The sequence below is a fragment of the Microtus oregoni genome, unplaced genomic scaffold (assembly GCF_018167655.1).
Source record: "Microtus oregoni isolate MIOR12 unplaced genomic scaffold, Mior012 000064F_ref0000363, whole genome shotgun sequence".
Classification (NCBI taxonomy): domain Eukaryota; kingdom Metazoa; phylum Chordata; class Mammalia; order Rodentia; family Cricetidae; genus Microtus; species Microtus oregoni.
In genome coordinates this window covers 3,429,599-3,456,755 of record NW_024543874.1, presented here as the reverse complement: position 1 = coordinate 3,456,755, position 27,157 = coordinate 3,429,599, and the positions used below count along the sequence as shown (strand labels likewise).

The 27,157-nt window shown below is 44.1% G+C and overlaps 2 protein-coding genes across 2 annotated transcripts in view; one reads left to right on the top strand and one right to left on the bottom strand.

Moving 5' to 3' along the window:
- The first annotated feature begins 944 nt into the window (after positions 1–944).
- Positions 945–12,513, top strand: Malsu1 (mitochondrial assembly of ribosomal large subunit 1). Its single transcript, XM_041640605.1, has 4 exons — positions 945–1,213; positions 2,565–2,743; positions 10,799–10,880; positions 12,304–12,513. Exons 1-4 carry the CDS (start codon positions 988–990, stop codon positions 12,489–12,491), a joined length of 675 nt encoding a protein of 224 aa, XP_041496539.1. The 5' UTR covers positions 945–987; the 3' UTR covers positions 12,492–12,513.
- Positions 12,514–13,224: 711 nt separating this feature from the next.
- The window catches only part of Igf2bp3 (insulin like growth factor 2 mRNA binding protein 3), a 140,061-nt gene continuing 126,128 nt past the window's right edge, over positions 13,225–27,157 (bottom strand). Inside the window, exons 11-15 of the mRNA XM_041640604.1 lie at positions 22,706–22,822; positions 19,782–19,856; positions 16,676–16,807; positions 15,642–15,755; positions 13,225–15,272 (exon numbers count right to left, since the gene is read on the bottom strand). Coding sequence (XP_041496538.1) covers positions 15,174–15,272; positions 15,642–15,755; positions 16,676–16,807; positions 19,782–19,856; positions 22,706–22,822 — 537 coding nt within the window. The 3' untranslated portion in view covers positions 13,225–15,173. The remainder of the gene's footprint in view (positions 15,273–15,641; positions 15,756–16,675; positions 16,808–19,781; positions 19,857–22,705; positions 22,823–27,157) is intronic.

Genomic DNA, 27,157 nt, shown 5'->3' with positions numbered 1-27,157 from the left:
GGAAATATATTTCATAAATTTGTATTTATGGCTTTTTCAGGTTTTTGTTTTATTACAGGACAGTTTTATTTTACATGTATGGGTGTTTTGCTTGCATGTCTACCACTGCACCACCTGTGTTTTTGGTGCCTTCAGAGGCCAAAGAGGGCATTGGATCCCTGGGACTGGTCTTTTGGAAGAGCAACCAGTGTGCTCTTACTGGGTGAATCATCTCTCCTGTCCCAAATTCATGTGAAGTTCAAGCTGCCACGGAGACTGTGTAAATACCTTCTATGAGAATATGAGGCTAAAGGGAGGGCTACATTTCGGCCCCAGATTCCAATGCCTGGTAACGTTTCAGCTTAGTTTAAGTATAACGTTTGCACAATGACATTGCGTAATTATTCAGAACATGTCACCATGGCTGCTAATGTATAACTGCACTGATTCCTTGTGGTCATATAAAGTTCTGTAGCATATGCAGATAATCCTTGACAACAAATACAGCTGATGATACACATCTGGGCTGTTCATGTGGGAACACAGAACAGATGGCGAACATGGCAAGAAGTAGCAAATTCATGCCCCATAAAGATTATTTGGACTCTTTTTTTTTCTTGGTCTTTTTCGAGACAAGGTTTTTCCTCTATGTAACGCTGGCTGTCCTGGAACTCTTCAGACCTTGAACTGCAGGTGCTCACCACCACTGCTCCCTTCACTTTTTTTTTTTGGGGGGGGGGTTCTCTGTGGCTTTGGAGCCTGTCCTGGAACTAGCTCTTGTAGACCAGGCTGGTCTCGAACTCACAGAGATCCGCCTGCCTCTGCCTCCCGAGTGCTGGGATTAAAGGCGTGCGCCACCACCGCCCGGCTTCCCTTCACTTTTTAAAACATTACTCCTCGGCCAATCGTCCTAGTCTCCGCGTTCGGCCGTGGCTCCGCCCCCGCCATGACGTAGAATCGCGGAGCCGCGCTGAGGGCCCTGCCCCCGGAGAAGCCGCCGCCACAGCCATGGGTCCTGCGCGGCGGTTGTGGCCGCTGCTCTGGCGCACGGTAGTCTCGCAGAGAGCGGGCCCCGCGGCGTCTTCGGTTCCCCAGCTTCCTCGGCTGGCAGAGCGATGGCTTTCGGCGGGGCCGGAGGCCGGCCCGACCCCGAGCCCAGCGCGCGGCCTGCACCGTGGACCTCAGCCGCAGGAGCGGCCCGATGGCGAGGCTCGGCTGCACCCGGGAGCCGCAGGTACGCGGGCGGACAGCTAGTGGCCCGGCCTGCCCCGGGCGGCCCTGGGCTTTTCTGTGCGCTTCGGGGCTGAGTCGCAGAACTTAGGCAGAGCTAGAAGGGACTGAGAGGTGGCTGGCGCCAACTTTCCTCTTGCATAACGAAGAGCCTGGGAGGCCAGGAGACTTGCGGTCTTCAAAACCCCAGCTGCTCACACCCGGTCCTTGCTTGGTATCACAGCCCCAGGGTCCTCACCCCTACCCAGGGTTGTAGGAAATGGATTTTTAAGAGAGTTGGGCGTAAACAGTCTGAGCAGCCTGGAGCTCCGGGTAGTGTAAGAGTTAAGAGGAGTTGGGGGCCCAGTTACTGCCAGCGGTTTTAGAAGCACGAGAGGTCAATAACAACAGTAGAAATACTATCTGAAAGATGCTAGAATATGAGAGGGAGCCTTTGATGGACTTTCAGGTCCCTTGGAGTCAGCTATGAACTTAGAAATAATACAGATTTATACACTCCAGTATTCGTTTTTAGAACAAGTGTCTAAATCTCTAACAAAAAGAAAAAAAAACCCACCAGGTTAACAATTGTTAACCCAGATTGCTTAGTAAGAAAAACATGATGTTTCGGGACCCTCTTATGCTGTTATTGGTCTCGGCAGCACTTGTCCTGGCAGCCTGTGGACCAGATACTGCTTGAGAACCCACCTCCCCACAATTACAATTCAGTAACCTTTTTTTGTTTGGGTTTTTTTTTTTTTTGGTTTTTCGAGACAGGGTTTCTCTGTGGCTTTGGAGCCTGTCCTGGAACTAGCTCTGTAGACCAGGCTGGTCTCGAACTCACAGAGATCTGCCTGCCTCTGCCTCCCGAGTGCTGGGATTAATTCAGTAACCTTTTGTAGGGGATAGAAGGGCATTTGCTACTGCTTGCAGTTGGTTAACAGCAATGGGCGTATTCAATGTCTGCCTAGAAAAGCCGAGCTGTGCTTTATGAAACTGTGGCCCAGGTTCAGTTTTGAGCTGAGTTTCGGTTGGTTGGGTGGGTTTTGAGTGCAGATGGTGTTGGGGATTGGACCCAGGGCCTTGAACATGCTGGGCAGGCATTCCTCTACTGAACCACGTTCTCAGCTCAGGCTTTTTAGTTTGTGGATTTGTTTTTGCTTTTTAAATGTTTTTTAGACATTGTCTCACTAGCTCAGGCTAGTCTTAAACTTGGGATCCTCCTGCCTGGTGTTTACCAAAGCATTCTGGATATAAATACACTCTTGGAGGAGCAGCGCCACCCTCCAGGAGACTTCTGTGTCAGTCTGCTTCTCTGGATACCTGTAGGTCTGTCTTTTCCTTGGCCATCTGACACAAGTACTTCTGCTTTTCAGATCACATTGGCTCCAAGTTTGACATCGATATGCTGGTTTCACTTCTGAGGCAAGAAAATGCAAGAGACATTTGTGTGATCAAGGTTCCTCCAGAAATGAAATACACAGACTACTTTGTAATTGGTAGTGGGACTTCCAGCCGGCACTTACACGCTATGGCCTACTACATTGTGAAGATGGTAGGATGCTGTCTTTTGCTTTGAATACCTAGAGAATATCGTTAGTACATTAGGGTTGGATAACACTTGGGATAAACCACTCTGAAAGGCTACAGAGAGCCCAGATCTCAGAATTTTCTCAGAGAGCCCAGAGCCCAGATCTCAGAATTTTCAAGAGTCATGTTATGGTTTTTCATAGTGAAAGGCTTGTGAACAAGTATTTAGCTCTTTTGAGACCAGGTATTTCTAATTTTTGTCTTTTGTGATAGGAAAAATTAATCCCCTGATACAAGCCAGAAGACAGTATATGTTAGAGTGGTCTAGAACAGTGCCAATATGATAGCCTCGAGCTACAAGTGGCTATTGAAAGATTTTTAAAATTTATTTAAAAGGTTTAAATATTTTTATGTGTATGCATAGTGCCCACAGAGGTCAGAGGAAAGTGTGATCTGCTAGAACTGGAGATCAGGAAGTCGTGAGCTGCCATGTAGTTAGTTGTTTGAATTGAGCCCAAGTGCTGTCAACCTCTGAGCTGATTCTCCTTACAATCATTTTAAATTAACCAGGTGTGGTGGACCCCATATCTTTAATCCCAGCACTTGGGAGGCAGAGACAAATGGATCTCTGAGTTTGAGGCCAGCCAGGTTCCAGGAGTGAGTTCCAGGACAGTCAGGAATACACAGAGAAACCCTGTCTTCAAAAAACCAACAAACAAATACTTTAAATTATGGACATGTATGCCTCTGTGTGAGTATATACATGGCCACCAGATGTGGCTGCCAAACACATCCTCTGCTGGAGCAGCAACTGCTTTTAATTTTTTTTTTTCAATTTTTAAATTCTTACCTTTTGATTTTTTCAGACAGGGTTTCTCTGTAATTTTGGATCCTGTCCTGGAACTAGCTTTTGTAGACCAGGCTGACCTTGAGCTCACAGAGATCTGCCTGCCTCTGCTTCTGCCTACAGAGTGCTGGGATTAAAGGTGTGTGTTGGTGGATTTTTCTTGTCCTGGCTTCTCTCAAATAAAACACATTGAGGCTTATATTAATTATAAATGCTTGGCCAATAGCTCAAGCTTATTACTAACTAGCTCTTAGAATTTAAATTATCCCATATTCCTTATTATGCTCTGCCCTGTGGCAGTACCTTTATTAGCATGGCACATTCATTTCCTGTTCCCTCTGCCTCTTCCTGGAGACTCCAGACTCCGCCCTTCTTCCTCCCAGCATCCTTAGTCTGGTTTTCCCACCTAATCTCCTCCTGCCCAGCTATAGGCCAGTCAGCTCTTCATTAGCCAGTGAGCAGAATACATGTTCATAAGGTACAAAAAGATTGTTCCACAGTGGGTATGTGCTACCACCAGCCATCACGTGGAGGAAGATTCTTAGGAAGTAAATGGAGAGAGTTGTAAGGCAGAGTCTCTCAGATGCAACAGGGGGAGGGATGAAAAGTTACTAAGACTGGAAGGTTTGTGGGCTTAAAAGAATGGGAGGTTTTTCAGAGAAGCTACAGAAGAGTAAAGACATATAGTTACTTTTACAAAATGTTTATGTGAGAAGGGCAAGAAATGCAAGGTCAAGAAAGTTTTGTTTAGTACTTGAGAAGTGGAGCCAAAAAAATCCACGTAAGGTCTTTGGAGACCAGCTGTGCTACACAAGAAACTGCCTCAACAAGTAAAAGTAAGTTTTGCTGTCTGTGTGTGTGTGTGTCTGCGTGTGTAGCTCAGTGACTTTAGACACTGACATGCAGTCGTCACCACTGTCCCTCCCTTTCCAGAACTAGCTTCATCTTGCAGAACTGAAATTCTTTCTTTGTTTGTATTTGATTTTTTGAGACAGGGTTTCTCTGTGTAATAGCCCTTGCTGCCCTAGAACTTGCTCTGTAGACCAGGCTGACCTCCAACTCATAGAGATCTGCTTGCCTCTGCCTTCCTTTAGTGCTGGGACTAAAAGCGTGCACTACCACCGCCCGGCTGAGATCTAAGGTTTTTGTTTGTTTTTTGAGACAGGGTTTCTCTGTGTATCTTTGGCTGTCCTGGAACTCACTCTGTAGACCAGGCTTGAACTCACAGCAGAGACTCACCTGCCTCTGCCTCCCGAGTGCTGGGATTAAAGGTGTGTGCCTCTGTGCCTGACAAGAACTGAAATTTTTGCCCATTAGACAATAACTCCCTATTGTCTGTTCTTGTGTAACTACTACTCTGTCTCTGAGAATTTGACTAGTATCTTATAAGTAGAGTCACATAGCATTTGGCCTATTTGACTAGTATCTTATAAGTAGAGTCACATAGCATTTGGCCTTTTGTGACTAGTATCTTATAAGTAGAGTCACACAGCATTTGGCCTTTTGTGACTAGTCTTATCACTCAGATCATGTTGTCAGTGTTCACTTTGTTGTAACATGTGCCAGATTTTGTATTTGTTTTTCCTTGATCAGCAATGGAACTGAGCCAGGGACCTTTATTTAAGCCCTAGCATTCTGCCTTGGAGTTACACCCCAGCCCACTTTTCTTCCAAAGGCAGAGTTATGTGTGTGTGTTTGTGTGCGCCTTCTTGGTTATCCATTTACGCAGTGGTAGACACTTAGGTTGTGCCCAGCTCTCGACCATTGTGACTACTACTTTAAATGTGGGCATAGAATCTGTCTAGTCATTTCCTTGGTTTTAATTATTTTGGGTGTTTACCTAGAGGTGTAGTATTTGGATCATATCATCATTCTGTTTTTAAATTCTTTAAAATTAAAACTGATTATCAAGATCTTGTGAATATAAACATCACATAATGAAATTAACCTGACTCAGTCTTTTATTTCCATGTAACCCAGTCTGTTAATACTTGGGGCTTGTTCCTGTGCTATATTGATGTTCCATTAAGAAATTCTTGCCTGCCCCATTGTCTTGAGAGTATTTCCTATGTTTTCTTTTAAAAGTTCCAGTGTTTCATGTTTTAAATGAAGGCCTTGGATCCTTGAGTTCGGCTGAGTTTTGTATAAGGTGGAAAATGTCTAATCTAATTCTTCCATAGGTAGATGTCTGGTTTCACCAGTACCATTTGTTGAATCAGCTTTCTTCTCCCCCATTCTGTTCTTAATCTCCTTTAAAAATTAAGTAGGCACCACACAGTTTTATTTCTGGGTCCTCTACCATCCCGTTGGTCTACAAATCTATTTAGTATAATTTTCTTAGACTTGTAAATGTTTGTGTATGAGTTTGCTTGTATGTATGTATGTACACCACTTGTGTGTCTGGTACCCTTAGAGGTCAGAAGATGGTGTTTGATTCCCTGGAACTGGGGTTAGTGATGGTTGTGGGCTACTGTGGGTGCTGGGAACTGAACCCAGGTCGCTTCAAAAGCATTACATACTCTTAACCCTAGGGCCAACTCTCTAAGCCCTATGTGTCTCCTTTTATACCTGTGACAGCTGTCTTTATCACAATAACTGTGCTATAATCTGAAGTCAGCATTGCTCTTACTCCTTAGGATTGTTTTGGCTATTCATTGTTTTTTGTTGTTGTTGTTGTTGTCCCACATAATTTTTTTCTTAAACCTGTGAAATATAAGCCAGGCAGTGGTGGCGCACACCTTTAATCCCAGCACTGGGGAGGCAGAGGCAGGTGGATCTCTGTGAGTTCGACCTGATCTACAGAGCGAGTTCCAGGACAGGCTCCAAAGCTACAGAGAAACCCTGTCTTGAAAACTCAAACCAAACAAAGCAAAGGAAAGTAAAACAAAACAAAAAAATCCTGTGAAATATTACACTGGAATTTTGGTAGGGATTGCATTGTCAGTAAATTAATTCAGGCAGTAAAGCTGTTTTCATGCTATCTGTCAATTTCAAGAGCAGGGTATGTCTTTTCTTTGTATCTTCTGTGATTTTTCTTTTCCAGTGTCCTGAAGCTTCTTTTGTAGTGCTCTTTCTCTTCTTTGGCTGGATAAATCCCTAAATATTTAATTTTTTTGAAGTTTTGTTTTGTTTTTGAGACAGGGTTTCTTTTTTTTTTTTTTTTTTGGTTTTTCGAGACAGGGTTTCTCCGTAGCTTTTGGTTCCTGTCCTGGAACTAGCTCTTGTAGACCAGGCTGGCCTCGAACTCACAGAGATCCGCCTGCCTCTGCCTTCCAAGTGGTGGGATTAAAGGCTTGTGCCACCACCACCCGGCATTCAAATATTTGATTGTTTTTTCAACATTTCAATCTTCTTGCTGAATTTTTTTCCCCACATTTAGACTTTTGCCTTCAATTTAGTAACTGTTACAATCACTTTGGAGACTGCCTTGTGAAAGTCTTGAATCGATTTCCTTAATCTGTGCATTTCTTTGTTTGAATTTTTTTTTTTTTTATTTTTCGAGACAGGGTTTCTCCGTAGCTTTTGGTTCCTGTCCTGGAACTAGCTCTTGTAGACCAGGCTGGCCTCGAACTCACAGAGATCCGCCTGCCTCTGCCTCCCGAGTTGTTTGAATTTTTATATGAGCATTAATTCTTAAAAAAAATAAAGCTGAATTCTTTCTCAGGCATTTGGACTCTCTAGTTTTGGAGTCTCTATGGGAGTCAGTGGGTTGGGACAGGCATGTCAGAGTGGGTTTGTTCTGACACCCTTCTGAGCCTGTCAAATATTTTGTTTTCTGAAACTCTTCCTAGAGGAGCAGTTCTTTTTTTTTTTTTTTTTTTTTTTAAATATTTATTTATTATGTATACAATATTCTTTCTCTGTGTATGCTTGCAGGCCAGAAGAGGGCACCAGACCTCATTACAGATGGTTGTAAGCCACCATGTGGTTGCTGGGAATTGAACTCAGGACCTTTGGAAGAGCAGGCAATGCTCTTAACTACTGAGCCATCTCTCCAGCCCCCGAGGAGCAGTTCTTAACCTGTCGATTATGACCCCTTTTAGGGTCAAATGTCTCTTTCACAGGGGTCTCCTAAGACCATCTGAAAACAGACATTTGTGATTCATAACAGTACCAAAATTATAGTTATGAAAAAGCAATGACAATAATTTTATGGTGGCGCCAGTACAATGTGTTAAAGGTTTGCCATATTAGGAAGGTTGAGACTGTATGCCGAACTTCAGCTCTATGGACTAGTGAAATTGAGTTGCTGAGGCGATCTTGTCTTGGGCATGTGCCAGGCCCATCGAGGGTAGGGCTGCACACCATGTATGAAGGCAACCAGGTGGAGTGTGAATTGCTAGAGGAAGGATACCAAACTTCAGACACAATGAAGTCTGTCTATTACTTGGGAGTTATGGCCTCAGGCTCAAAATAACCTCAGGGAAGATAGCTACATACTCAGGATCCTGCAGTGACCCCTGCAGTCTTAGAAATCAGCCCTTATCCTGGCTGTGGTGGCACACACCTTTAATCCCAGCACTTGGGAGGCAGAGGCAGGAGGATCTCTGTGAGTTTGAGGCAGCCTGGTCTACAAGAGCTAGTTCCAGGATAGGCTCAAAAAACTACAGTGAAACCCAGGGGTGGGGGTGGGGGTCCAGAAGCCATACCCACAATGACCTTGAATACCTCTGGAACCAAGTCCCAGTCTGTCAGAGGACCCTGGGCACACTGAAGCTGAAGCACAGTTCCTGCACTGATCTCAAGGCTGGAATCCTGTTCTGGGTGTTTCCTGGTTCCTCAGAAACCAGAGGCACTTTGCTGCCCTCGAGAAGCCAGTGCTTTCTGTTCTTGCTGGAGCCAAAGGCCCGAATGCCCAGTGTGCACTTTTTAAGGATCTGCTATATATAGTTTTTGTTCTCACAAGTGTCAATGTTTCTATTTTTCCATTCTGACCAAAATTCCACTCTGCTTTTCTGATAGTAGGTGTCTTATTGGGTGTGAAATAGCATACCATGGTTCAGATTTGCATTGATTAGTAGTAGAGTCATTACTAATTACTAGCTTTTGTTGGCTGTATACATTCTTTGGGAGAATGTCCATTCATCGATACATTGCCTATAGCAATATAGTCACTACTAGTTTTGGTTGGCTATATAAATTCTTTGGAAAGGTATCTGTTCATCTATACATTGCATGTTTTTTTAAAGAAATTAGTCTTGTTGTTAAAAGGTCTGTTTTTTACATATAAATTCCTTGTCAAATACATGACCTGCAGATTCTGTCATTCTGTGGTGGTCATTTGACCTTGTGGATAGTGTCATTTGACCTTGTAGATAGTGTCACTTGATGTGCTGTGCTGCTCGGGTGAGACCCAGGGTCTTGAGCATTGCCGGCAAACATCCTACCACTGAACTGTACCCCTGGTTCAGAAGGATTTAGTTCTCATGAAGTTATTCCCTTTTCTTTCCAGAGTTTTAGTTTCAAGTTTTATGGTTAGGTATTTTAACACATTTTGAATGAATTTTTATAAAGTTTTCTACATATCAGATTTCCTCAGCATTGTTTTTTCAAAGACTGTCCCCATTTTCCCACTGAATGGTCTCAGCCCTTGAATATCATTTGACCATGATATTATATAAGGGTTTATTTCTGTTTGGTCTGTTTCTAACTATATGCCAGCACTATACTATCCTGACCAGTTAGTTTTGTACTAAATTTTGGGATAGTGGTGTTTTGTTCTGGGGATGAATTCAGGGCTTTAGTCACCTCACCACTCTGTCTCACCTCTAGCCCTAGTAGGAAGGTAGGAAGTTTTAAAATCTGAGTGTGTAAGACCATCGACTATATTAACTGTTTAGTGTTCCCAGAGATCCCATCTCCATGTGATGATGGATTCTCTTTAAAATACATTCTTGGATTTTGAAGGGGATCACATTGAGTCTGGAGGTTGCTTTGAGAAGTATTGGCATATATAATGATTTGAATGAAAAATGTCTCTTATTGACTCAGATAGTTGAACACCTGGTCCCCAGATGGTGGGAAGGTTATGGGAAGTGCAGTTTCGCTGGACAAAGTATACTACTGGAGTGTGGAGTTCATAGCCCCATCCCACTTCCAGTTCACCCGCTTGCTTTGTGTTTGTGGTCAGAGATGTGATCTCAGTTTCCCACTCCAGCCCCCTGCCGCCATTTCTCCACAACTATTTCAGCTGAGGAATCAGAAGCCAAAATGAGCTTTCTCTAAGTTGCACTGGTCCTGGTGTTTTACCATAGCAACAGAATCTTACCAATCCACAACATGGGCATCTCTCCATTTATTAACACCTTTATTTTAGCAGCGCTTTATGGTTTGCAGTGCACAAGCCTTTTCCTCCATTGCCAAGCTTATTCCTATTTTGTTAATTTTGAAATTATTTTACCCCCAATTTGAATGCCTTTTTTAATTTAATTGTTCTGGCTAGAACTTCCAGTCCAAGCGGACATTCTTGTCATGTGTTTGGGTGGTATCCATTTTTATTTCCTTGTTCTTTACAATATATGTTTGTCTGTTGAGCTGCAGTCAGGATTTCAGTGCAGTATTTCAGGATTTACAAGTTCCCTCTAAGCAATGCTTAGACCAAAGGTGTGCGCCACCACTGCCCTGCTTTCTCTGCTTTCTATATGGGAGCTGTGGATTCTGATTCTGAGCCAGCTGAGGCTACAAAGCAAGACCCTGTATAAAGTGGAGAGCACTGGGAAGATGGCTTGGTGAGACAGCATGCAGTCCTGTCTCAGCTCCCTTGTCCTTAGAATGCCCCTGCATCTCCTGTAACACTTCTCTGTTGGTAGTATCTACAGGCAAGCACTGACGGGCCGTAGTAGTTCTTTAGGGACTACCATACACTAGATGCTTTGTAGTATGTCCTGAGCTTGCATGAAGTCAGCACTGAGACCTAGGAGAGCGATGTCTGCTTCCCAGGGGAGGGGTGGGCACATGTGGGTGAACTAGAGTGCGCAGGCACTTGGAGGATGAGTGAGGTGGCCTTCTTGGAAGAACCTGGGCAATTTGAGTCCAGAGGCATATAACCAATGAGAGGGTTTAAGGAGAAAATAATTTTCTCTGAATTATGAATCATGGGGCAATCATAATTGTCTGTGATAGCTGTGAGAAGTGAATTAGCTGGTCCCCAAATTCAGTCTAAGAAAACTCACTGGGGCCTAAGTAGACACAGAGGACTCTCCCCTAAATATATGGCCTGCTTTTGTCTTTCAGTATAAACACCTGAAATGTAGAAGTGACCCTTATGTCAAAATTGAAGGGAAGGACACTGATGACTGGCTGTGTGTGGATTTTGGTAAGTCACTGTTGTGCAGCTTATAGATAAATACCCATTATTTAAACCTCATTTTCAACTGCAAAAGGATAGAAATAAAATTGGTATATGCATTATTTAAGAATTTTGAAATGTTTCAAGTAATAAAAATTTGATTTAATTATAGCTCAGGTGGTGTTATTCACATGTGAAAGCTTTGCCTAACTAAAGTACTCTGGATAGACTCTGGATAGACTCTAGATAGACTCTATGCCTTATATGCAAGAGCTACAGAGATGAGTAACAGGTATATTAATATGCCAGTTTTAAAACACCTTCCAGCCAGATATGTGCTACTGAAGGAAAACAATAGCTGTATGCTCACTCTGGCCAGGAGAAAGGCTTCTGAGATTTTAGCCTGCTTGCAAGCTGTCATAGTTAGGGTCACTAGTGCTGTGGTGAACCATGACCAAAAGCAACTTGGGGAGAAAAGGATTTGTCTCACTCACACTTCCATATAACAGTTGGTAATTTAAAAGCCATTAGGGCAAGAAGGAGCTTATGCAGAGGCCAGTAGCTTTAGAGCCTGACCTGGAACTAGCTCTGTAGATCAGGCTGGCCCCTCTCACAAAGATCTGCTTGCCTCTGCCTCCTAAGTGCTGGGATTAAAGGCGTGCGCCAACACACCACTGCCCAGCTAGCCTGCTTTCTTATAGAATCCAGGACCACCAGCCCAGAGATGGTACCCCCACATCAATCACTAATTAAATGCCCTATCGGCTTGCCTGCTTATAGCCCAACCTTTGAGGCTTTTTCTCAATTGGGGTTCCCTTTTCCCAGATGTCTATAGCTTAGGTCAAGTTGACATGAAACTAACCAACTCACAAGCTGACAAGTTGTCTTTCTAATTTCATGAAGACAGGACCATTCTGAAAAAGCAGTGTGTTTCTTGCAGCAGTGGCAGTAATCAGTATCATAAACTTTGTGTGGTCAGATAACATGTACATCGAGCGTCTTTTATGGAGGAAGCAGGCCCACTTGGCGGTGCTGCCTGAGCACAGGATGCCAAGTAGCAGTACCCACTCCCCTCTCTCCAGTTAGGACAGATAAAGACGTCTGTAGACACTGAATGAGCAGAGCTGTCCTTTCTCCTGGAGGTGAGCCCTATCTTATAGAACTTTGAAACCTTCTTTGCTCACAAGATGTGCAGAAAAGTAAAACTTGGGAGACAGTTGTTGAGGGTATGACCAGAGGAAACTGACAGACCATCTTACATTCTCTGGATAAGGTTAACAGTGGTCACTGTGCTCCATGTTGACCTCATTTCCATGCTAACAAAGGCACAGCATCACTGTACAGGAAGGGGTCTACCATTTGCCCACAAGTCTGGGTGAGGGACAGATGCATTGATAAAAACATAAGCAAATGAATCTTTTTCAATGGAATTTTTATCTGTTCCTGATAGGCAGTATGGTGATCCATTTGATGCTTCCAGAAACCAGAGAAACCTATGAATTAGAGAAATTATGGACTCTACGTTCTTTTGATGACCAGTTAGCTCAGATGGAAGCCGAAACGTTACCTGAAGACTTCATTCTTGGACTAGAAGATGACGCCTCATCCCCGACTCCAGTGGAGTTGAAATGTGAATAAAAGCAATGCCTTTCATCCCTTAGACGTGAGCCACCTGCAAGTGCAGGTCCTGCCCTGTCTGCTCGGCCACTCTAAGTTCTCTCTACCTCTTGGACACTCATGCTGATGGCAGCTGTGCAGAGACTAGAGATAAATTAGCTCACAGACCAAGAACCAGGAATTCAGTCCCAGTTTTTCAGCATACTGCCTTTACTTTTGAGATCATACCAGAATTACTAGCACTGATCCCCCAATATTAACTCAAGTTCTCTGCTCAGATTATTAAATTTGTTTAAATGTCAATCTTATATACTGTGGAATGGCCAGAGCTTGAAAAGAGTATCTGGGCCGAGCTGTGGTGGCGCACGCCTTTAATCCCAGCACTCGGGAGGCAGAGGCAGGTGGATCTCTGTGAGTTCGAGACCAGCCTGGTCTACAGAGCTAGTTCCAGGACAGGCTCCAAAACCACAGAGAAACCCTGTCTCGAAAAACCAAAAAAAAAAAAAAAAAAGAGTATCTGTATAACCCTTCCAGAACACTAAGTAGAATATTTAGATTATTAGGAAAAATTATGCAAATCTTTAGTTATTAGTTCACATTAAATAGGATAATCTAAGTTCATCTTAATGTACCAGAGCCGGAAAAAAAAATAACAAAAACAACTTACCGGTAGGTTATTGCCTAGTGTAAGATGCATATTGTGGGAACAAATTCAGGAACACTCAACTGAAAACAGACTACAAAAAGCTGTGGCTTATGATGAAAACTTTATTCTGCACCAAGGTACCTGGAAAACGAAGCTGCATCTGGGGCACATTATAGATGAGGAATGATCCATATATGGCGAATACAAAACTCAATTATAGATTCCTCTAGCACCAGGTACTCCAGACTACCAATGCCTAAGTGAAAGTGAAGCATGGTTTGCTGCACTGAAAGGCTAGACGTGAGACATGGCAGAAGTGAGACAGACCAGCAGATATAAATGGAGCACCTGTCAGTTAAAAAAAAACAAACACTGGAAAAACCAAATATTGAGGAAGAGTTCTGGCCTTAAACACATCTCCCCTGAAATCCAAGCAGGGGAACAGGTCACATTTTTTTTAAAGCAGTTTAAATCCATTGTATGAAAGAAATATGAATTCAATTGTAAAAAGGGGGCATTTTTTGGTTAAAACTACAAAATAAGCTGGTTTTATGAAAATGTTGGACATTTCAACTCATTTTCATAATGTCTAAATAATGCTGAAGTTCAGAGAAACTTGAAAGCATGTAGAAGTTAATCTAAAATATAAATGAGGCAAAATGATTTTTTGAAAGGTTACATAATGCCCTCAAGGCCAGTGTGGTATGGCTGTAACCACCTTATGAGCAAAGTAACAAAAGCATTCAGAGAGCAGCATGGCCTTGAGGACCGCCCACAAGTCTCCACACAAGTGAGGGGAAGGGCAAAGGCTTGCTTCAATAGTCGAGTGTTTCGGCAATCATTTTCCCAAAACCGTTTGCTGCCAGGTGAGCAGGGCAAACAGACCCTGCCGCATCCTGTGTAATAGTTTCGGCGGACTTCCTTCCAAATAGTCTAGGCCCACAACAGCGCCAGGAGATCGCTTTCTGTCGCCTTCACCGTCAGGCCTCTGACTCCCCTGGTCTCCACAAAGCCATTCTTTAGGTGTCTGCTCACAGTATTGCTTGATCTCAAGTGTGTTCACAAGCTGATTGTGTTTAAGTTCTGCACTTCTGCAGTGATACGCTTCATCGGTAGCACAGTGACAAAGCACTTAGGCATTCACGCACATAGCCAAACAAACCAAGTCTTCTGAAGCTCTTTACACTAGCCGTCCCGAAACCCGCCACCGCTCTGCTGTGAGTGCCATTGACCCTCCCAGCTACAAACAAGGGATACATGGTACCGCTGCTCTCCGAGAGTAGGCACTATTCCTTCTCTTTCCAACTACTGTCAAATGGCTCAAAAAATGCAAAATTAATTTTCCACCTTTATTGTCATCAGCCAGACGTAAAATTCCTTTCTCAATTATTTGCCTATCACCTGATAACTGTTAAATTTTTATTTTTTTTTTAAAAAATGGTTGGAGTTTCTTTATAAAGTATATAAAATTTTCAAAAAAGGAATAATTTTGCTTTTAACTGCATTACTGAATACCTGAGGTAGTTGAGTAAAAATGCACGTCTAATACCCCGCAAGAGCGGTCGGCACTTCCCTTCGGTTATCCACGTTAGTGTTAGAGAAACAGGAAATACTTCTACTCTAGTGGCTTAACAGCATGTTCCTGTGGTAATTCTACTGCGGTCCAATTTCAACAATTGGACTTAGGAACGATCTATTTTTTCTAATTTATTTGATGAATTTAATGAATGTACCATTTATGCCAACTTCTGGCATTATGGAGGATGTTAAAATTAGCACATCTGTTATACTTTGATATCACAAGGGAAGTGCGGAGTTCTTTCCCCATCCCCACCTTTTTTTTCCTTTTCTTTTTTTAAAGCTGGGTGTCATATATTTCAGAGAGCATAAAATTTACATTCTCACAGAGACAGGAGTTCAAGTTGCCTGGTCCTCAGAAACAACGGGCTAGGGAAATACTCGTGCATGTGATTCTGGATGGGTCAGACCCGTCTGTTGGTTAAGCAAATCTGTCTTTGGTTTGACATCTGCCTCTGTGGTGGCTGTCTCCTGAGCCCTTACTTCCGCCTTGACTGAGGGGGTCCACTCTGTAGGGCCTTTTGCTGCTGCTGCTGTTTCACCTGGTTCAGAATTTCCTGAATTTTCCTCTGGGCAACCTACAAAGAGACAGACGTCATAGAACCTGCAGAGTCCAGAGTTACTCTAGTTCAAAGCATCAAGTTGAAATACTTACCAGTGTGCTGGCTGAAAGGACAACTAGATCAGCCAAGCACAGCCAGGCATTAGGGTGCATGGGGGCAGAAGCTGAGGTGTGGGGACCTCTGAAGCCTAGGAGTCCAAAGCTACACGGGTAACAGCAGGAATAGCATACTTTGGCACCCCCACCCAATATCTTGAATCCTAAGCACCCAAGAGGTCCACATACAATACATTCATACGTGTGTATGTGTGTGTGTGTGTGTGTGTGTATATATGGAATGGGAGCCCCTATGACAGCTTAACCTGCCATTTTAGAAGCAACTTGCCTGGCAAGCATAGAAATGGCCAGTTATTTTGACAACTACTTGGTTATTCTCGTCAGGTGTCTGGTCACGGGGGACAACAACTTCAGCACTTGATAAATTCTGGAGTTCATTCACCTAAAACAGATAAAAGTCACATTACTAAGCATTCAAAGCCTATTTCCAAGCAATTAATTTTTGCCAACTACAGAGTTCATTTCATCCCTAATAGTTCTCTGAGCTGCAGCTCCCACTTTAACCCCAGTTCTGCTCTGCTTTGTTCTGTTACTTGAAAGGTAGAAATCTGGAAATAACTTCATTGAGGATGACTGCAAACTACTTTTTTCAGTGTGAGATCTGTAAAATTTCAGCCATCTCCTTTGGTTTATAGAAGAAAAAGTCCAGGTTATTATGTGTCAGATAATGCTGGATGCCCCTTACAAGTCCCTGGTCTGAAATATGCAGAAGTCTCACTAGCAGGCTACAGTCACAAGGGAGCTTCTCCAAACCCTGGCCAACATGGTTCTACTTTATATAAAGTAGCCTAAAGCTCCAATGTGGGTCTTTGTCTCTATCTCCATCCATTGCCGGATGAAGGTTCTTGAAGTCAGGACCGCAAGGGGTGCACCCACGGAGACAGTGGGGCTGATCTATTGAGAGCTCACCAAGGCCAGCTGGACTGGGACTGAAAAATCATGGGATAAAACTGGACTCTAAACATGGCGGACAATGAGGGCTGATGAGAATGATGAGAAGCCAAGGACAATGGCACTGGGTTTAGATCCTACTGCAAGTACTGGCTTTGTGAGAGCCTAACCAGTCTGGATGCTCACCCTCCTAGACCTGGGGGGAGGACCTTGGACTTCCCACAGGGCAGGGAACCCTGACTGCTCTTTGGACTGGAGAGGGAGGGGGAGAGGAGTGGGGGGAGGGAAATGGGAGGCTGGGAGGAGGTGGAAATTTTTTTCAATTAAAAAAAAAAAGGAGCCTAAGCTCCAGGGAGGAGCTAGGTCCCTGCAGCTCCTCCAGCATGGTGCAGCTCCTACGGAGGTACTTGCCGTTTTGCCTCCTTTCCCAATAACTCTGCCAGCAGCAAATGATGGCACTCTGATGTGAGCTTCAAGTTTCACCTCTTCTTTAGGACTAACGAAGTTTTCTTCTTTAATTTTTCCGTAAATTCTTCCCTGAGCCTACAGATGACAATACAGTCTATCAGTGTCATTCATACTTGAAAGAAAAGGCCGGTTAACTTTGAAGACAGCCTAAATGAGCCTGGAATATACACCATTGCAGCGGTACATCTGGGATGAAGACTGACAACAGTGTAAGAGACAGCAGCGAGGAGCCCCAGAGGGTTGACAGTATCTGTGCTTCACAGGCACGGCAAATAAATTACTGACAGGAGGAGGATGCACCAGGGAACAAAGTACAATGATGCCTTTGTACCAGTGTTATCGAGAGACCCACTCTGCACACCAACACAAAGAATAAGCCACAGGGGCTGGAGAGATGGCTCAGAGGTTAAGAGCATTGCCTGCTCTTCCAAAGGTTCTGAGTTCAATTCCCAGCAACCACCTGGTGGCTCATAACCATCTGTAATGGAGTCTGGTGCTCTCTTCTGGCCTGCAGGCATACCAACAGACAGAATATTGTATACATAATAAATTAATAAATATTTAAAAAAAAGAATAAGCCATATTCTGCTGACAATAAAGGCAATTAGTAGGACTAATTAAAAATGGCTATGGGAAATGGCCATTCCCACTCCTAAAGCCTCTCCTCTGGCAGTTAAGAAACAGATTCCATTTTTCTTGAGCAAAAGAAACTAGGATAGAACTACACAGCCAGGGATGCCAGGCCCAAAAGGAGCCAAGCCCTGTCTAAACAGGACAGACACCAGCCAAAACAGCTCTCTTATTCAGGTGACTTCAGCTTTATGGAGGCTAAAAGACTGAGCACGACAGGTTTGGTATGTGGTCCCTGCACTTGAGAGGCTGAAGAGGAGATTGTTGCAATCTGAGGCCAGCCTGGGCTACAGAGTGAGAGCCTATCTTCCTCTTCCTCCCTTCCCTTCCCCCTAAAAAGGCTGCAGAAATCAAGTTAATGGACATTTCTGGTACTTCACTAACATGCCCTGTGTACTGTGTACAACTAGATGCTGTATGTAAGGAACCTCTTGTGTAACCGCTAATTTGTTTTCATTCATTTCAAAGGAGAAAGAAGTCTAAGTTGGGAAGTTAGGCCAAGTTCATAAGATAAACCATAATAACCCAAATAGCCATGTGTTCATGGATACAGAGATGCTAAGCTCATTTGAGGGGATTAGAGAAAAGACAAATTTTTCTTTTTTTTAAAATTTTTGGGGCTGGAGAGATAGCTCAGCAGTTAAGGGAACTGGGTGCTCTTCCAGAGGACTCAGGTTCAATTCTCAGCACCCACATGATAACTAACAACCTCTGTAATTACAGTTCCAGGGATCTGATGCCCTTTCCTGGTCTCTATGGACATGTACCTGATATACAGACATACTTGCAGGCAAAACACCTGCATACATAAAATGAATAAAATCTATAAAAAAATTTAAATTTATTTTCTGTGTATGAGTGGTTTGTCTGCATGTTTGTACCATATGTGTATGCATATGTGGTGAGTATCAAATCTGTGGTTTCTCACATGCGCTGTCACGCTCATGGCCCAGTTTATAACATAATGGCATGAACTGATGGACCCATGAGGCTGCTGGGACGGGCAGACTTCACCTTGATGCCTAGGCAGTGGCTATTCAACATATCAAAGCATTTGTGTGTACTATTCTCTCTGCAAAAGATGTGAAAGCAGCTCTGGATTTTCAATGACTCAATTCTTTAATTGATGGCTAAAACAAAACAAGAAAGAAGGTCTGGGGCATAGGTCAAGGCAGAGTAGAGCACTTGCATAGCAAAACTCTGGGTTAGTACTTTCCTTCCCAGCTAGGGACAATGAAGTGAACTTTGGCAGTGTAATGGTGTGTGCACAGATAGCAGAGACTGAGGCTGACAGTGAATGCTGTCAGTGGACAAGGACCGAGATACAGGGGTTGGGCTGCTGAGGTGGCTCAGCAGGTGAAGTACTTGCCACTGAGCCCAACAGCCTAGTTCAATCTCCAGAACCCACACAAGTTGTCCTCTGCCCTTTACGTGCATGCCATGATGTGTATGATCCTCCCATAAACAACAAACAAACTAACTTTTAAAAAAAGATGTAAGTGTTGAATTTATGAACAGAATTCAGCAGTTGCCTGAGACAAGATGTCCCACGTTAACCATTCACCGGAATGAAGGCACCTGTAGCTGTAGTGGCTTCACTGACTGGCTCAGAGTTGGCCATCATCAGGCGCAGCATGTGAGAGTGTGCTAGTATTTCAGACACTATTCTAAGCATTGTATATGTTGCTTGTACCTTACAGCTAGGATAGACGTACTTCTGTCCATTCTATAGGGGAACTGGGGAGAACTGTAACTTGTACTTTTTTTGTTTGTTTGTTTGTTTTTGTTTTTTTTCAAGACAGGGTTTCTCTGTAGCTTTGGAGCCTGTCCTGGAACTAGCTCTTGGAGACCAGGCTGGACTCAAACTCACAGAGTTCCGCCTACCTCTGCCTCCCGAGTGCTGGGATTAAAGGCGTGTGCCACCACTGCCCAGAGGTAACTTGTTTAAGGTCACACATGGCTAAACTAGGATTTGAAATGAGGGTCTAGCTGTCACACTGTCTCCACCACCTCAGAAACACATGGAGATTTTTCAGCTCTAAAGACCCCAGGTAGCAATAAACATGCAGCAGTTCAAGCCAGGTCACATGCCGCTCTAGGTCCAGCCTTTCTAACTAAAATCCTAGAACAGTGAAGGGTAAGAGAAAAGGGAAAAGGGGCCACTGTAAAGGTTAGAGCATCTCCAAGACAGAAGGAGACACTGAGGACAGGTTTACAAGGGTCATTAGCAGGCAGGTGTGTGTGTCAGTGTTAAGATTTCATCATGTCAATGGTGACAGGAAACCAACACCCCACAGAACTAAAGGCTCTTGGCTTATGTTTATGACCTAATTGTGGCATGGCTCCACAATTTAGAATTTCCACTGAAGCAGCAGCCATCTTGCTCCCTCTGGTTACCTGTACCCTCCACTGCACATACCTTGAACTGAGCTTCTGGTGGTCCAGTAATAATCACCATCCTCACTTTAGCATCCGGTGCTTCGGCTGGAGCGATCTGTAACAGACCCATCACCAGCCAGTTATGATACTTTCTGGTGTCACTGACAAACCTTAGGCCAACCAGCTTGACATCTGCACATGACTGACTGAGCTGTGGAATTAAATGCCTTCTGGAAAGGAATTATGGAGAGGCTGTGATTAATATGGGCCAGTCAGATAGTGCACACTATTTACTGAGTATTCACAAGGTGCCTCTCTAATGTAAACTGCATGGACCATCACTGAGCCAACCCACACCACATCTAGCTGAAGAATGATCACTTTTCAGAGGGAGGGAGCACTGAAGGCTGAGGACATGAAGGAGCTGGCTGTGTCCACTGCTTGGCTTCCAGTAGCAACTACATGTACCTGAAGTGTGGAGCTCTGGACTCGTAAGTTGTGAGGCCACTACAACCATGGCATCTCCTTGGCTTTCAGAGGAAAAGGTAATGCTGTTTAGGCAGCTGTGCCTCTCAAACTTAAAATGAGGGGAGGGAGGAAACTATAGATTTCTTAAGGTACACTGTTTGAATATTAACTGAGCAGGATCCTGGTAAAGTCAGACTTCTGTTTTCATGGAGTGTATGAAATCATAAAAGCTCAGGCTGGGGAAACAGTGAAAATGTTAGGGGGAGGAGCCAGCATGCCTAGAGTCCAAGGAAGGATTTAGTGTCCCCACAAGGCGTTTAAAGAAATCTGGGCTGAGGAGATGCTTGTGTTGTATAGTGGAAAGGACTATGGTGTTAGTGTCCCCACCTCTAATTCCAGGACAGAGTCAATGATGGGTTCCTCAGATCAAACCAGGGAGCAAAGTAGCCTTACTGATTAAATTCCGGATTCAACTGAGAGACCCTGACAATTGCTACACATTTGGTGTGGCTCTTGGTCTATTGATGTATATTTCTGCTCTTGATTAAGATATTGTGATTGTGCAGTTCATTTAAAAATGTCACGTATAATTAAGAAATATAGGTTAATAGATAATCATTCATAATAGTCAAGCTTATAGTCATGTTTGTTAGGTTTTCTAGATAGAGACATTTCAGTTAGATGGGTGTTCTTCAAATCTTTCAGAGACCTTCAGAATATGGCATTTAAAATGTTTTAAGAACTTAAGGCTTTTCATGACACATTTGCTCCTGGCAGCACCAATCTACTTCAAGAGGAGAATGGGCATTGAAGAGGCTCCTCATTGAGTTTGTTAGCCATTTGAGCAAGAAACTGCTCTTGCTTGGACTGCTTGATGGTATACTGTGTGAACTGGACATGCAGGACCCACAGACAAATGACTGATGAACATGCCTAAAGGTGAGATGATCCTTCAGGGTTCCTACTTCATGAAAGATTCTGCCAGACATTATGCAGGACATAGAAGAAAGTGACTAACAAACTGCCAATATAGGCAGAACTGTCCTTGAAATTTCCTGCTTCATGGAAAAGTCTTCCAGATACTGAGTGCCTGTAGGCTGAAGATGGATGCTCCAAAGGTACAGAAGAACACTGGGTGACTGTCCAGGCAGCGAGCTGTCTCTGTCAATTCTAGAGTTTTGGAAGTTGCTTACAATGCACTTCCTGTTTACTTAGGTAATATTATATCCTTCTGGAGTTTTTGATGGGAGTTGACAATATATAGTTATATAAAGTTTTCCTTAGTTATGATAAAAGATAAAGTAGATACAAATATTCTAACTGTAATTCTTGCTTGATACCTGTTTTGTTATATGTAAATTTACTATGTTAAAGTCAAAATCTTCCTTTTTATTTACACAGAAAAGGGGAGGTGATGTGGGATTCCCCTCTGTATGCTGTGAATACTATCGGTTAATAAAGAAACTGCTTTGAGCCTATAGCAGAAGGCGGAGACAGAGAGAAGCCATGGAGCCACCACCAGAGACAGACATGCCAAAACTTTGTCCAAAAGCCACTGCTATGTGGTGATACACAGATTAGTAAAAATGGGTTAAATTAATATGTAAGAGCTAGCCAATAAGAAGCTAAAGCTAATACGCCAAGAAGTGATTTAATTATTACACTTTCTTTGTGATTATTTTGGGAGTCTGGGCAGCTGGGAAATGAACAAGCAGCCTTCCTACAACATGGCGACCTTCATCTTAAAGCAACAACCCAAGGTTGGGGACACGGCTCAGTTGAAAGAATGTTTGGGTCCCCAGCACCCATAAAAACAATCCCAAGCTGGAAAGGCAAGGACAGGAGGATTCCTGAAAACTCACTGGCCAGGCAGCCCACTGAGTTAGTAAGCTGGTCAGTGGCACCCTACCCAGAAAATAAGGTAGGTGTGACTGAGGAGACATTAACCTGTGGCCTGCACGTATATACGTATATACATGTGCTCATGCACAGATGTGTATGTCTAATTCTGAATTGCTTCAGCACTGGGAAATGCAGAGCACACAGTGATTTCTCAGGAGGGACACGAGTGGTCCCACATCTACACAGTAAATGCTTCGCTGACAACACAAACTCCATTTCCTTGCTGCCCCTTCAGCTTTGCCTGGCCAAGTGCTGAGAATGTAATATAGACAAAAATATCCCATAGCAACCAACAGGCAACTCCCTTATAGACAGACTTCACTATGTCCTCCTGTCCTCAAAGGCCGGGTAACAGATGTGGCTTTTAAGAGCACTACTGTGAAGATGAGCCAGAGGAAGTTGTAAGTCAAGGTCTCAGAGGCATGGAGATATTGTGCAATTGTGCTTCTCCACAGACTGATTTTTCTAGAGAGACTATCTAACCACAGTTAAACCACGGCTGTAGAGTTCCTGTCCTATGGTTATCTAACCTGAATTCAGCCCGCCACTTTCACTTTCTTAGATAACAGAAGAGCCATGGTTTCAGAACAGTACCTTAATCGAAGCTCCTGCAAAACGAGAAAGCTGTTTGATGTGCTGGCCCTGCTTGCCAATGATGGCGCCAACTGACAGAGCAGGAATAAACAGGTGCACAGTCTCCGTTTCCGACTGCTGTAAGAGAAGAAAGTCAGGGCATGAATGCTTATTTGCTATAAAATAAATCACTGGCACCCTCACCTCTGGGATGAGCACCTTCTTGTCCCAGCAGGAATACTAGGAAGGTCATTGGGAATCCACAATGAGTCAAGCAGGGTTCACCTACCAAGTCACACTGGTCTAAAAATCTCACTTTTGTCTAAACGGGTTTCCTAAATTTCAAAACTTCACCAGATTATAGATGCTTTGCCTTCTTTCTATTGTGTATTTAGATCATAGAGCCTAGATCCAAGGCTGCTGCAGACTACACATCACAAACTAGACAGCAGCAAAGGATACAAACTCCAGACTTTAGGCAGACCGCTAGCCTCCCTGCCTCCCTGCCTTTCCAGAGCTAAGGACCAAATCCAAGGCCTTGTGGTTGCTGGGCAAGTATTCTACTGAGCTAAATCCCCAGCCCCAGGTTTTCATTTCTTAAACACAGAGAGTAAAGAACTCTAAGGGAAAAACTTCTCCATATGTACAAACCATACCAAATACCATTATCTTTCTACACTGTAGCTGCTTCCTCCACGCTCTCCCTTGGCATCTTACATACAATCAGAAACCATTCTGAAAGCGCAAATGGACTTATCTGCACCCTTCACTCTCCCAGCCTCACATTGGTCACTGTGCCCTCTCCAGGCTCCTCCCTCAGTCATTACAGCAGGGCTGAAGGACATGGTCACTCAGACAGCTCAGCGACTGAGTTCCTCCTCACAGAGCTGTCCCAAGGGGCAGTACCAGCGTGGAGTGGGAGTTCTAATGGAGCTGCAGTCTGCTCAAGCACCTCATTCTCTGCTTACCTTTTAACAACAGGAAGTGTGTTCAGGAAGATTTTAACATTAGCCAATGTGTTTGTTTGAATGAAAATGGCCCCCCAAAGGCTCACAGGGAGCAGCACTATTAGAAGGTATGGCCTTGTGGGACAAAGTGTGTCGTTATGGGTAGGTTCTGAGGTTTCAGAAGCCCAAGCCAAGCACTTTCTCTTCCTGCTGCCTGCCAATCCAGACTTAGAACTCTCAGCTACTTCTCTAGCACCATGTCCGCCTGCTTGCCACCATGCTTCCCAACATGATGATAATTACCTAAACCTCTGAACCTGTAAACAAGTCCCAATTAAATGTTTTCTTCTGTAAGAGTTGCTGTGGTCATGGTGTCTCTTCACAGCAACTAAAACCCTAAGACAGCCATCAAAAGTGTCTTGGGGAAGGGGCCGCAGGTGCTATGTTGGGCCATGAAGATGTCAGAAAGAGTCCAAGAAGCTGCCATGAGGAGGAAGATAAGGCTTGAAGAAGCTGCTGCTTGGGGCTGAGATTATGTGACACATTCCTATTCCTACGTAAACATCTCAATTCCCTGCCTAACACCTCTGTCACCTGTAATTAGGATAAAATACTGTTCTGGAGCTTGTTGCACTTAGGAAATTTGTTTTTTTTTTTTTTTAAAAAAAAAACATATAGTGGGAAGGAAAACATACGTCACTAAAGAGGAGTATGCATTTGAGTTTTCAAGAAAATGCTATAGGGTCACATCTCTAGAGGTGGAAGAAGCTATCTACCGAAGGAAATTTAAACCTAGATGACTTGGTAAGAAGATCTCACAGAACTGTCTCTTGAAGTCCCCAGCCCAGCTCTGGAAAAGGAACTGTTAGGAAACAGCTGAAATGACCATGACCCCACAGTACAACAGTGGCAACTGTGACCCATGAGGGGTCTGCGATGGTCTCAACGTCCTGTGAGGAGTTGAAAGCAGCAGCCTGGGGACCGCCCAATGGTCGGCATGCACTGCTGGAGACAGCAACTCAAGTGGCTCGTCGGCCATCTGAAGCTGGGTTAGGGTGTTTCTCAACACCACCCAGCTCCTTGGCTCCAGTTCCATTCCCACCAGCCATCTTGCTGGCCATAAATTATTTCACAAGGGAATTTTCCTCTGAAGACACAGGCAGCTCATGGAAACATCTGTCCACTTGACTGTCTGGTACAGCGTGTTCTCATATGGAATTCAGCATGAGAAGCCATGTTCTCAGGACCTGTCCCAGATAAGCACAGTTTCATTTTGAATAGCAGACCTAAGCAGATAGGAGAAAAAAGCCTCTTCTACCTACAGCTTTAATTAGCCTCTGAGATTTCAAGAGACCCAGTTCAGCACAACGTTTCCTTCTGACAAAATCCTTGGGTTTCAGTTCACGGTCCTAAACACATAGGAGACCCTTTCCTGAACACACTCTTTGAGGGTGAAGGCTAGTAACAGGACGCAAGCTGCTTCCCAGTGGACTGCTGCCAGATGCCTATGGCAAAGCTTCCTTCGGACTCTTGGCAAGCACTGTGCTGTGTCTTGAAATAACAAGAACAAAGCTGCGAGGCCGAAAGCTTGCGTAACTTGGCCAAGTCTGCCAGTGAGTAATTCCTAATCACCCGCTATCGAGAAGATACAAGCAACAGCAAACAGTGAGGTTAAGTGTATTTACTTTGCAGGGAACAGAATCTCAGCATCACAAAGGCGTGGAGCCGTGCCTGGCAGCCTAGAGAGCAGCCTCCAGGAACCTGGCAGCCTAGAGAGCAGCCTCCAGGAACCTGGCAGCATGCCAGTGTTTTCCTTTGGCGTGAAGGATAGGTGCTTGGGGGAGGGAGGCGTTGTTTTTAAGTAGATTTGGGTCTGGAACTGGAACCAAGTTTACTCAACTCTATGACCTGAACAAAATACTGAAGCTTTATATATATATATGGATTAAACCAAGGCTCCACATGGTGCAGAGTTTATTTTCCTAGGAATGTTTGCTGCACCCATGTGGAACTATCTGACCGAGACCAGGCCAGCAACTCAGTCGTATAGAAGGTACCTCTGCCCCCATCATACCAGGACGCTAACCACTTCATGGTCATCTTGGCAGCTTCAGAGAAGAGTGTAAAGAAGCTATCAGAAGTGTAAAGACAAGAGCCCACAGGTTTATTCCTGCCAACCCAACCGCAAGCAGCCAGCACAGCTAGCTAAGACAGCTCCAGCTCATGCCTGGCTCACTGGCTGCCAACTCTCCCTTCCCTACTGTTTGGGCATTTCTGAAAGGAGCATTTCCTGTCATTTATAAACGAGGGGCTTGCAAATTAAGTACTGACTGAACCAGCTGCCAGGCAGGAACTAGAGACTTTCTGAAATCTGTTGGAAGATACAGCACTTTGGCCATTTGGAGAAATCAACCTCACAGGTTCTAGGAGAAAGGCTACTTACTTCGGAAGGGTGAGTGGGGGGACGGGTGAATGGGGGATAAGTGAGTGGGGGAGATGAGTGAGTGGGGGGAGATGAGTGAGGGGAAAGACTGGGCAGAGTTCTGGAATGGAAAGAGGCAAGAAGGTTATCAACAAACAGTATTCTCATCGTGTTACAAAGCAGAAATGAGTAAATCTGCATAACGAAGACAATTCTAAAAGTCCATAAAATATCTTGGTGGTGGTGGCGGCAGCCCAAAACCTTCTCAGGGCTGGGGAGATGTGTGAAGTTAAGTTAAAGTTAAGTCAGTAAAGTTACAAACTTGAGTTTGGATCCCTTGCGCTTAAGGAAACACCCAGCACAATGGCATGCTTCTACACAGATGGATCCCTGGAGCTCACTGGCCACCAGCCCAGCCAAGTCAATGAGCACCAGACTCAGTGAGAGAAGTTTACTCAAAGAATAAGTTGAAGGGCTAGAGAGATGGCTCAAAGTGCTAGCCATTCAAGAATGATGATCTCTGAAACAGGCAGCTGTCTCAGAAGAGGTGGAAGCCTAAGACTGACCCCAGATGCTGTGGTGCACATGCTATGCACATGTGTGTGCCTGTATGCGTACACACACACCATACAGACTCACAAACACACCATACACAGACTCACACAACATACAAAAAGACATAAAAACACTCATTACACGCATACTCAGAGACACACACAGAAAGATATAAACACAAACACACCGCACACAGACTCGCAAAAGAGGAAGAAGATGCATGATTTCGACCTCTGGCCTCCACATGCACACTGATGCATGTGCACAACTAAAACACACATGCATGCACACACACACACACCAACATGTGTGGTATGTATACACAAACACACTGAAACTCCTCCTCTTAGTGAGCAATATGCACTTTAAGTGAAAGCATAGATTCACTCTTACCCCACAGGATATCAAAGATTAAGATGACTTTAATAAGTAATTGGAATTTTCTGAGATAGTTGCTATTAGCAAGATTTATTCCTTTTGGGACTGGGCATCAAACCCAGAGCTCTGCACAGTAAAGAGCTGTCCCACTGAGTGACCTCCCCAGCCAGG